Raw genomic sequence first — 12,337 nt, 5'->3', positions numbered from 1 at the left:
ACTTCTAAGTTAATCCCTCCCTCTACCTAACACTCAGGTTTATCCATCACCAACATCCCCGAAACTGAATCAGCATATTAAAATTAAGAAAAGAAGAGCCAGGGGAATTTGAAAATGTAAAAATGTAAGTGATGGCTAGAACATGTAAACACTGGTCCCAGGCTGCCTCATCCCAGAACAGAAACCGTGTGATGGATTGTCATGGGAAACAGGTAAAAACCTACGAAAAAACTATGAGCCTTTTTCTATACTTAGAGATAAAACATACTTTATGACCAAATTTTAATTATAGTTCTCCTAATATAACCATACTTCATATATAATGTAGAACATAATGATCATGAGAAAGAGGTCCTCATTAAAGTAAAATTAGACCTTAAATTCCCAGGGTTTTAGGCTCCATTCCAGAAATGGAGTCCTAATCTAAGGCAAACAGATGGAAATGCAATAAATCAAAATCAACATGTTCAGTAGAACTATATTCCCATTGTGTGAGTGTGTGTGTGTGTGTGTGTGTGTGTGCTTAAATATCTCAGCCCAGTGCATTTTAAAAATCTTAAACAACATGTAAGTAAAATGAAAAGCAGTTTGGTTTACTTCTGTCTTCTGTGTATAGACAGCCCAATGCAAAACACTGACCAGGTGGAAAAGGGAACCCTGAGCCTAAGACTGTGTGCCTTTTAAAGCAAATATAATCTCGGAGTGGATTTATCCAGGCAATGAACAGTTCTAGAAATCTTCATGCACCAAGTTCCAAAGGCATTTAAAAACAATGCCGAAGGTGCATTCTCAATAGGGGAGGAAAGAGGATTTCTACTAACTAGAGATGTAAGGAGAAAGTCTGCTCTTGAAGGATAAGAACCAGGACTCGGGTTAACTGGAAACTCCTCAGTAAATAAAAGAGAAGCTACCAGAAAACTAGCAAACCCAGTTCAAAGGTGGGGGCTTTTCTGGAAGGCATTCCTAAAAGGGAACAAGGATTTAAGTCTTTAAAGATGGGGGTAATAGAGATGAAGCCTGAGGATGAACAAGTCTGTTAGGTTGAATTCCTAAGGAAAAGTGGATTCAGATCTTGAAATTTAAGAGAGTGAAAAGGGATTAAATCAGTCCCTGGTACTTTTCATAACTTCATCGTGAACAGAGAGCAACTGAAGGTCATTAATGCCATTCGAGTCTTGGTAGTGATACCCAATGGCTCATCTTTATGTTCTCACGGCAACCTGTTCCCTAACAAGGTGATGAAGAATTGGAAAATAAAGTCACAGTCAAAGCATCACCTCATTCTAGTTTGATCATTTCCAGAGTCTTGAATCCTACAGAGTATTGGTCAGGGAGTTAAGATTTCAACACATTCCTGGGCCCCAAGAGTCATGAAATTGGCTCCTGAGAGTGTACCACAAAGCATGCATAACACTGAAGAATTGTGCTTGTTATAATGGCAGTCAGATAATGTCACCATGCCCAGCACTCTGCACATCGCATGAGCTCTCCACTCCTTGCCATGACTCTGTTTTGGAGATGTGGACACTGAGGGCAAAGAGGAGAGACATGCTGCTCAGGGCAATTAGTAACTGATGGAGTCTGGATCCCAAACCACCTCTGTCTGACCTTAAAGCCAGTGCCGTGAGCTCCTGCAGACAAAATCTTCCCGTGAAAGTCCCTTTCCCGCCCCTGGAGCAGTGGCTGGGTGTGTGGGCAGAGCAGGGCAAAGAAGACAAGTGAGGGCCCCAGGAGAAAGGCACATACAGTCAGTCTCTGCTCTGAGCATTCCGCATGAATTAACTCACTTAATCTTTACGATGCCTAATGAGGTAACTACAACTATGAAAAATATACACAAGCATTAGTAAGATTAAAGACTGGTACTGTAGGATAAATCTGGACATTGGTGTGGGGTTTCTGATTTTACATTCTGCTCCCTTTCATCACCTACATGAAACAGCATCTTGACGTCAACAACAACAAAGAAGGTAAGGACATAAATTCAGAATAAACAATGCTCCTGCAAATTAAAGGGCTTAGAGGACTGCCCTTTATTCTGCCCTGTGAGTTACTTCCACCCACTGGGTGTCCCAAGCACTGGCCACGGCAGGATGCTTCATTTATTCAAAATGCAGTGAAAAAGAAAGACAGAATAAACCCGTGAGTGTTTGTGACAATTCTGTGAAGACACATCTACTTTCTTGTTGTATCATTATCTTTATGAAGGATTTGGCACAGGTGCTTAATTAGTCAGAATATTAATAAGTACATTTCTCAGGCATTTTCTTACACAGCACTACTCAATCTGAATCTTGATTTATGCCATCTGTTTTCTTCCCCATGGGGGTAGCTCTTAACATTGTATCAGAGAGAAAAATATCCTAGGAAAGATTTTATAAAGCCGATTTTAGAATTGTATTCTTGCCATAGGCCACTATCTCCTCGGTAATTATTCTGTCACATTTCATCGAAATCACTATCACCACAAATAAATCCTACCCACATCCCACCCCCCCACACACACACCTGCAAAGACATTCCTTTTCTAAAAAATCCGATTTGAAAGTTTAAAACGCTACATTAACGTAGGCACTAACAACAGACGGCACAAGCCCGTGATTAGGGTGTACCGAATCTGCAATGCCTGCCGATTCGGGGGTCTGTATTTCAGGGTCGAGTTGAGGGGCTGCAATCATCAAATATCAAGACCAGGCCAAGAACAGTCGGGGCAGAAACTCGGACTCCGAGGCCGTCCGGTGAGGGTCGGGGCGGCCCGCCTCGCGCTGGATGCAGGCGCACACAGGATCAGAGCGGAGGGCAGCGAACCGCGTGCGAGCCTTACCGAGGCCGGAGATGGCGCCGAAGAGCTCCTTGTGCAGGCTGCCGTCCGGCGCGATGCCAGGCTTCTGCGGCGTCACCAGTGGGGTCGCGGCTGGCAGCGAGTCCTCCTTCACAGTCTGTCCCAGCAGAGGGGAAGAAGAGATAACCGGAGATGACTTTCAAAGAGCCATCGGCTGTTCTCGTTAGTGTGGCGGTGTGTGCCGATGCGGGACGCAAGGGCCCCGCGGGGGCGCGCCACGTGGGGGAAGCCGGTGCCCGGCGCGCACGACCCAGAGGCTGGAGCATGGATCAGATGCGGCGCGGGTCTGCACACAGAGCCGACTTGGTGCCTAAAGCCACTGTTGGTTGCCGCAGAAGGCCTAGCACGTTCCCCTGCCAGAGCTCGGATGCCCAGCATTTCCTCAGACTGTTTTTTCCCTTAGGAAAAGCCTCAGAGGCTCTTTCTAACTGGAACACTGGTTTTTCTTTCACATCCGAAATCCTCCCCAAATGATCAACAGTGACAACAGCAGCCCTGGAAAGCTCTACAAGCTTGCAGCTTCGTGCGAACTCTCAGTCAATGGAGAAATTAGGTAAATTTTGAAGTTCTGTCATAAAAGGGCTTTTTCTTTGGTGATTTTCTCAGGACTGAAGAACTACAAGAGGTAGCATTATACCCCGAATTCCTTATTCGGATCAGAAAAGCAGACAAGTTCAGAGAATACACGTGTGAAACACAACATTGTATGGGGTGAGATTAGTGCCCTTTGGAACTACAAAACACGTTCTACACATGTGGGGCGTCTCAGTGTGCCATTATTTAGGACATGTATTCAGAGGTGGAGAGACAGCATTAAAATTCGGGACAATGCATCACTGTGGGGGGGGAAGGGACAAAACACAACATGAAAATTCCCCAAATGTACGTAATAATCACAAGGTGGAAAGACTAACAACTAAGCTCGTTCATGGGTCCAGAATAAAAGGCAAAAGGAAATTACTATACTGGTAGCACTGTGCAAATGAATGCCACATAGTCTCCACCCTAAACATTTTGAGATCATTTCTGGGATCGTCCTTCAGTCAACTTAATTTCCAATCCATCTTCCAGTGACTGCATGAAGATAATATAAAGTGGTCAGTTTTTGGAGGTGGGGCCATATGTCACTCATGTTGGCCTCCCTGACATCTAATTTTACAGACACAGAGAAATTTTAGCCCAAAGATGTGGCTTTTCCAAGACTGTGTAGCATGTTACCATCAGAATGAGCTAGCACGGAGCTCTCATACTACACAGGTTAGAACTACACTTTTCTTCTTAACCTCCTCTCCCCATAAACTTTTTTTGAATGTATAGAGAAGGTCCTTATGTCTTACAAGGTATGGTCCATCAGGAAAGCATGGTTTTAAATAATGATTTTCAGCCCAAGAGTTGAAGGTTGACTGATTGACCCCATCTTCGCCAGAAATGCAATTAATCAGTACTATGGATTATTATGGTTTTAGTGGCAAAAAAAAAAAAAAGAATGGGTGTGTCTTGGGTTGAATAGTATCCCCCAAATTCATGTCCACCTGCACTCTCAAAATGTGACCTTATTCGGAAATAGGATCTTTGTAGATGTGATTAAGATGGAAGGTAAAATGAAGTCATCCTGGATTAGGAGCCTTCCATCCAATCACTGGTGTTCTTATAAGAAAAGGAGAGGATTTCAGAGATTGTACAGATACACACCAGGAAGAAGGCCGTGTGAAGACAGAGGCCAAGACTGTAATGATGCTCCCACAAGCTGAAGAATGCAAAGATTTTGGGCAAGCCCTGGAAGCTAGGAGAGAGGTACGGAACAAACTTTTCACACACAGCCTCCAGAAGGAACCAACCCTGTGGATACCTTGACTTTGGACTTCTGGCCTCCTGACTAAGAGAGAATGAATTTCTGTTGGTGTTGGCCACCCCATGTGTGTTCCTTGGTTACAGGAGCCACAGGAAACAAATGCAGGCTGTGTCCAGGTGTGTATGCTTACGTACACTGCCGGGGTTCACAGGGAAGGGTGACACATCCCTCACGTTGATCCGCTGGACATTCTCAATCAGCAGACCGAACAGAGGCAGGTAGAGAGTGGCTATCCTTGCTTGATGGCTCTGAAATAAAGGCACACGGTGCAAGTTTATCCCATGGCTCTGAGAACTGAATGACGGACTGAGCTGGCCCTGGCCATCTCCTGCAGTTGGATCCTCCCTATAAAGACTGCTATAAGGGGGCGCCTGGGTGGCTCAGTTGGTTGAGCATCTGCCTTCAGCTCAGGTCACGATCCCAGGGTCCTGGGATCAAGCCCCACGTCGGGCTCAGTGGGGAGCCTGCTTCGCCCTCTGCTGCTCCCCCTGCTTGTGCTCTCTCTGACAAATAAATAAATATAATCTTTAAAAATAAATAAATAAATAAAGACCTCTATTAGATTTTAGTGTGTAAACAGAGAAGAGTCTTAGTGCTGTTACCACTAATTTTCTAACGGGTTACTTTCTTCATATTACTTAAAGGACATTTATCAATCCATATTTCCTTACACTGGAGTCCACTCACCCTCGAAGCATATCTGTCATCAAAAGAATGCTTTATCAGCAGGTTCTTGAGCACGCTGATGGCAATCAGCCGGACCTCCCTAAACTCCTGGAGGGCGGTCCCCACCTCCCTCAGTAACAGTCCCACCAAGAAGTGGTTTCTGCAGAACTCGTCTGTTAATGAGTAGTCAAGCTGGAGATCTGAAATGAGGATAGATACTGCTTTAGTTACAGAGGCTATCACGCATTTTGAATAAAATAAAAGTCAAAACCACCCTCCACATTCAGCCCACCCTGTGTGTCAACAGATGATTAGACTTAGGTTCTAGTGAGAAAAGGTCAATGATCTAAAATACTGCTCCACTTCCTATCACATCAGACTCTTAAATTTAAATACAGATAATTGCACTGGATTTTGATTTTAGAAGACATTACATCTTGCATAAATATGAAGTTAGTGAATAGTTTTAATACCAATTTTTAGAACATACAGCATGTTATATTACAAATGAAATGTTGTTATTTACATGAAGGTAAGAAATAAACTTACTGTCTAACTGACATTATAGAGAAGTAATTTGTACATAACAAACATGTAATTAAAGAAAGAATAAATATACATGGTCTCTTAAAATTTTCTTTACTACTGGAGTTTGTTAATCCGTTCACTGGTCATGAAAGCCTATATAGTCCCATGAAAACCCAATGTGTTTAAAATGAACAAGTTAGCATATAACCTATTTATTCTGCTGTCCCTGAATGAAGAACTTATTTAACATGATTTTTAAAAATATATTCAATACTTCTGCACCTCTAAAAGCCAGTTAAAAAAAAAAACTAATATAAACTAACACTGAAATACACAAAACACCAAACTAAACTAGTAAATCATCAACAAGCTAAACGATCAAACGGAAAGCTCTTCCAGAGAACAGATAGAAGGAGACATGAAATCTGCTGAAGGAGGGTAAATAGAAGCGGCTACACATCCCTCTAAAGCTGAAATATACCTTTCAGTAAGCTGTAGCTAGGACCTGAATTCTTATACTGAATCTATTACTAGAGGAAAACCTATAGACACCTTCTTTGACTTTGATTCCCTATTAGTTACTTCTAAACCTATCCAAAATACTGACCCAAGTCCTATGCAGAAGCAAGGGAAAGTATCCATCTTTCCAGAATAATCATGTCCACTGTATGGTTTTTTAAGCTTTGTCTACCCTAATGACAGTGCACAACTTGAATTCACATAAAGCCCTTACGAAAATACTATGGGTTTAACTGTGCAGAGAAGGGAGGAACAGGTAAGAAGGGGAATGCTAAAAACATGTACTCCTATCAGTGTCATAAGGTACATTATCTGTAGGTGACCCACACCCACCTGCCGAGGGCAGCCCCCCTTGGCACCAAATACCCTCATGGTCTACTAAGAGCTTTTAAGAGTCTCCTGGGCACCTGAAGGATTTCATGTCCCTCAGCTCTGCAGGACAAAAAAACAGGACCCTACAGGGTATAGGGGAAGGTGGGCATCAGCACACATTCACTGCCCAGCCATAGGGTATAAAGGACTACCCTCAGTATCCTGACAGGAGAAAGGAAGAGAGTCACAGTCTCCAAGTACAGGTGGGTTAGTAACTGACTGCAAGGTGAGGGGAGCGAGACAAGGTTTAGAATGAGGTTGGGGTCCTAGGAGAGGGCAGAAGGAGACGTGGCAGGCTCCACGTTAAGAGGTGCTGAGTGACTATCTGGGAAGGAAGCTGAAGATTCCCCCAGAGAGGTGGCTGTGTGAGGCTGAGGAGTGCCGGGGTGGGCATGCCCATGTTTGAGGAGCTGGGAGTCAGCAGGAATGTCTGAAGTGTGGGGAAGAGCGGGGAGTAAGACCAGACAGGTGGGCCAGGTTGCATCCGGGATGCCAAATACCCAGTTGTTCCCTCGACCCCGGACACTCAATCCCTGGCTTTCTCCTGATCATCACTCCAAAGTCACCCTGGCCATGAGGCTTTTCCTGGCCACCCTTTCCCACATGCCCCGCTGCTCATTTCATATCCCCCCTCCTGGCTTTAGTTTTCTCTCCTAAGCCCTCATCATTAATACCGCACATACTACACTTAGGTAAAACAGCTAGGGATTTTCACCCTTGTTGTCCATGACTGCTTCCCAAAGTCATGTGCATCCTAGACACAGTTGAATGCCAACTCCAGGGCCCCAGTCCCCCTTCTGACTCCTTAAAAGGCAGTCCAAATCGATCTTGGGGAAAGATATTTATGTCTCTGAATGAATGCTTTTGTGTGTGTCTCTCTGAATTTCAGAGGCCACTGATTTAGGGTGTCGTTGATAGTTTGGTGGCATCCTTCTGCTTTTTCTTTCAGCGTAATCAATCCCCAGGTACATACAAGGCACTAAACTTAGTAATATTACTTGACAGACCTGACAGACTAATTTGATTCATTTGACTTAGTGAAGACAAAGAAATCGCTATGAGTTTACTCTCTTCAAACTTTAAGAAGATACAGAACAGTTAAAGACTCAACATGCAAACATAAAACACATGTGAAAAGCCGTGTTGCTTGTGATTTAGGTTACTGCCACCCCTATGGACAAGGACTATGAAAATGGTGGAATAATACATTTTTAGAGTAAAGCAGGGCATTCTGTTTGTTTGACCTCTTAAAGAGATACCCTAGAGGACCTGGTGACCCCAGGAGCAAAACCCAGATCCCTCCCAGGGGTGTTAACAGCAGTATCTTAGCTACAGGGAGAATAAATTCACTGGTTTATCGTGAATTTAAAAACTGATCCAAGTATATGGGAAATGCCTAAATGAAGAGCATATATAAGCATTTCAGCAATGACTTGCATTCTTTTTCTTTTACAGGAGGAAAATGCAAGAAAGCAAGCGTCACACCCCACACCTACCTACAGGAGTGTCATTTGACTCCACAGTTGGTGAAAGAAAAGCTAATTCATAAGAAAAAAAGGAAAAGTGAAACAAATAAAAATAAACCAGAGTAAGTAAAATGGATTTCTATTTAAGAAAAGGAATTTTTCAATGAAAAAGAGTCACACTGACATGACCTGAAGTCTAATAAGTTTGCTGACAAGTTAAGTTCCCATACAACATTTTATCAATAGTTTTTTAAATGGAAATTTAACAAGAAAAAACTTAATTCATGAACAAAAAAAAATCAGAAAATTCTAATGTCATATCTGAATCATTCTCTTATTAAAAATGAAGGGCTTTTTGCGAAAAGACTCAGACTAACATATATAAAGAGAGATTACCTTGGTATCTCTGAATCCTGCCCTTTCCAAATGGCATCGGTAAATTCAAAGGTATGTAATGTTCGTGATTGCACACCACACGGAGAAATTCAAACTTGTATTCAAAGAGGGTCTGCAGGGAACAATGGTTAGTAAAAATTAAGTGCCTCACTGAATACTTTATACAGCGTCCTAAAAACCTATTAGAAATCATACAACCAGTCGTTAGCCTCTTGACCCTCTTAAAACTGCATGCTCTATGCTATGTTATAGATTTGAGAATGGCTGTGGGCATTTGTTTGAAAATTGGGAACACATTTCATTAAACAATGTCCTCCACTAACTCTTAAGACATTTACTATTTACGTTCCTCCTATGTCAAAAAGGATTTCAGGCAGCTTATAATTACAGACACAGACTTAATACAATAAAAAAAATGAGTAAGGCAGAGCTTTACAGAGGGAGGAGGTAGATAATCCTACCAGAGAAAGGCTACATGGTTACTTCTATTACCATGTTAAATAAACTATGATTTGCAACACATACACTTTTAATTTTGCAGTTGAGAAGTCTTTTCGGTTATTTATGAGGAAATCAGTAAGTATGTTTATTTTACATCCAGAACTACTGCATCCCTAATATTTTACACATTAATGCAAGTACTAGTTAGTACTAGTTAGCATCCCCAAAAGGGGACAACAGTGCCTCTGGGATGGAAAGAAAACTGTGACGTGAGCCCAAACAGGTGGGTTTCTGGATATCAATCTGTGAGACAAAAAACCAGTGTGTAACATACACGCTACCTTCGGGTCTCCAGGAGCAAAGCAGCTGATGTAGTTGTTGATCTGCTTAAAGACAAAGCCCCTGTCCATGAAGGTGAAACATCTCTGCAGAGAAACAAGCCACAAAGGTGAGTATTTAGGCCCTAGCTTTTTTTTTTTTTTTGAAAGTTGGGTTGAAATCAGCATTTACTATTAATAAGTTTATCTATCCTATAGCATAAAAATGTGTCATTGGTATCGACTGAGCAATTACTGTACACTAGTCACTGCTAGAATGAACATTTCACCACCTGACTGACACCCTCTGCGCCCTGAGGTCCCTACCTTGATGAACACAGCAAGGCTGTGATTTGCATTTTTAGATGCCTCCGGATTATCTCGAAATTTCTGAGTGATGTGTGGCATCAGCATATTCACAACGGTTTCCACAGCGTGATGATAGGATGCAGGAAATCTCTGGTTTCGCAATAACTAAAAAGAATTTAGAGCAAACGTGTGTTATTTTTAAAGTTGCAACCCTCTGGGGGGGGGGGGGGGGAGTATCCCTGAGTCCATTTTTAAAAAAAACCCAGAGCTCCAATCTTATTTATCTAGAATGAGAAAATAGAAATTATTCTTTCTTCTCTCAAAATACTGTACAGGTATTCTCATACCTCATATAAGTGATGTGCATTAGACCTGAAACCCCAAACTTCAGCCTGAGAAAGAGCCTCTCGGAGGTACTTGTAAAAATGTGGAGATGTACCTCTACTCCCAGAGATTCTCATCAGAGCTGCGTCTTTACTGGATACTTCTGGTGGCTTGAATGCCTGTACCTCTCAGAGAACTCTTTAGAAAACAGTGGCTCAGGTTTAAGCTTCAAGTATTCAAACGGAAAATAAACAGATCAGAGACTGTATGTCACTGGTTCAATCTGCTTAGAAACGGTCCTCTTCAGGGGCGCCTGGGTGGCTCAGTTGGTTAAGCATCTGCCTTCAGCTCAGGTCATGATCCCAGGGATCATGGGATCTGCTTGTCCCTCTCCCTCTGCTCTTTCTCTCTCTCTCTCTCAAATAAATAAATAAAATATTAAAAAAAGAAACAGTCCTCTTCAAATTAACTTTACATAATAATTTCTCCCCATCAGGAATGCTTACCTACGAAATTATACAGACCTCAGCAGTTAGCTATCATGGGCTGTGTATCTTCCACACATCAGGCATTGCACTAGTACCTGTTTTTATGTGCTTTTTCATTAAATTCTTACAAGTTTTAACTCTCATTTCACAGAGGGTCGGAGAGGTCAGGTAAATGTGTCTTCAGTCAAGAACTAACAAGTAACAAAGACTCAAACCCAGATCCACCATGAGTCCAAGGCCTGTGTTCTTTCTGCTCTTTGACACTGTGCTTCCCCACCCATGTGCCCAATAAATGAGAAAAATTACTGAGAACCTATATGTGAAGGGATCTGAATTATATGCTCCATGACATTTATCCACTCACGCATGTGATTCTAACAGCCACAACAAGAGGGTTATCTTCACCATTTTACAAATGAGAAAACTGAAGCTTCGCGAGATTCAGTAAGTACTAACTGACCTTCCTTCTCCCTTTTAGTGGTGAAACCCCTGGGTTTCACAGGTGCACACTGATGCCAAGCAAAAGACTACATTTCCCAGCCTAACTTGACCGAGTTCTGGCCAGTGGGCTGTAAAAGGAAGACTGTGCTTTTCCCAGCCATGTCCATGGGATGCTTGCCTTCCAAGTCTTCTTTACCATTGACTAGAATGTGGGGTGGTGGGTGAGCCAGCTTTTCAACCGTGCGGATGAAGGTGACACCTGGGCTGGATAATTGGAGAGGAGCTTGACTCCTTGACCAACCCTGGGGGACAAGCCCCCCACTCTCAGAGCTACCTACTGGCTTATAATTTTCCAAAAAAGAGAAATGAACCTTTTGTCTTATTTAAACCATTATTTTGGTCTGTTTTGCAACAGTCAAACCCGTATCCCAATATCAAAGAAACAGTATTTTCTAAAACTAGAACTGAAACCTAGTTATTTCTGCATGCATTATTTTATGCATTAAATACCAGAACCTATTGTGAATTTTGAAATGCCAGCTTTACAATAACCTCAATTCTCAAACAAATAAGAAAACAATCTTTGCAAACTTATAAACTCAAGAATCCAGTGAGGGAAGAATCAAGTAATAAGTATTTAAAGTTTACCCACTTTCAAAAACAGAACAGTAAATTTGGAAATTCCAAAGGGATTTTGTTCTGTATATGCAACCCCATAACTCTGTATCCTGAGGGGTCAGCCTCAGTTGATGATCAGCTTCCTGGACCCCAGGCAAGGCCACCTCAAACCACCAGGCGTGACTGCCCACTACCCAAGCTGGCTACTCCTGAAAAAAGGTCTCTCAGGAAATACCCGAGGCCTTCAGAATGGGGCTTCGTCAATGGCTGCTTAAACCATGAAAAGTGGATGGATGGGGTGGGCACCACTTAACCTATTAGTCTCTATTATCCAAACGAAAAGTGGGACAACCAGGCATTGTATGACTCCCGATGTGACACAGCAGTACCAATTGTGAAGTATTCTTGCCCCAAAGCAAACCAAACCTAAATCAAACAGAGCTTCAACATCACCACAAGTTTACAGGAACCATGGGGGACAAAGGACCATGCCACGTAACACTGTGAGGTTACGATGTGGGAAATTCTGCAGGACAAAGGGCCCCCCTACTTCAACAAATACACTGCATTAAAAAGCAAACAAATGGAGAAGGAACAGTTCGAAAATCTTAAACTTCAGAGACACGTCAACCACATGCACTGTACAGACTGTGTTTATATCCTGATTCGGACCAACCGACTGTCAAAGGGCATTTCTGAGACACCTGGGGAAAACCAAATACAGACAGGGTGTCCAAAGACAAAGAAGAAATGTCGCT

General features: G+C 42.6%; 1 protein-coding gene across 23 annotated transcripts in view; it reads right to left on the bottom strand.

Annotated features, from left to right (window-relative positions):
- DOCK9 (dedicator of cytokinesis 9) overlaps positions 1-12,337 on the bottom strand; it is a 284,204-nt gene that overhangs the window by 63,838 nt on the left and 208,029 nt on the right. For all 23 annotated transcript variants that reach the window (XM_025874651.2, XM_025874654.2, XM_073894372.1 and 20 more), the window contains exons 28-33: positions 9,727-9,873; positions 9,424-9,507; positions 8,642-8,753; positions 5,382-5,560; positions 4,829-4,942; positions 2,825-2,939 (exon numbers count right to left, since the gene is read on the bottom strand). In XM_025874651.2, coding sequence (XP_025730436.1) covers positions 2,825-2,939; positions 4,829-4,942; positions 5,382-5,560; positions 8,642-8,753; positions 9,424-9,507; positions 9,727-9,873 — 751 coding nt within the window. The remainder of the gene's footprint in view (positions 1-2,824; positions 2,940-4,828; positions 4,943-5,381; positions 5,561-8,641; positions 8,754-9,423; positions 9,508-9,726; positions 9,874-12,337) is intronic.

This window comes from Callorhinus ursinus, unplaced genomic scaffold (assembly GCF_003265705.2).
Source record: "Callorhinus ursinus isolate GAN/ISIS: 27379988/994484 unplaced genomic scaffold, GSC_fseal_2.0 scaffold7, whole genome shotgun sequence".
In the NCBI taxonomy this organism is placed as follows: Eukaryota; Metazoa; Chordata; class Mammalia; order Carnivora; family Otariidae; genus Callorhinus; species Callorhinus ursinus.
This window is presented reverse-complemented; position numbering and strand designations above follow the sequence as displayed.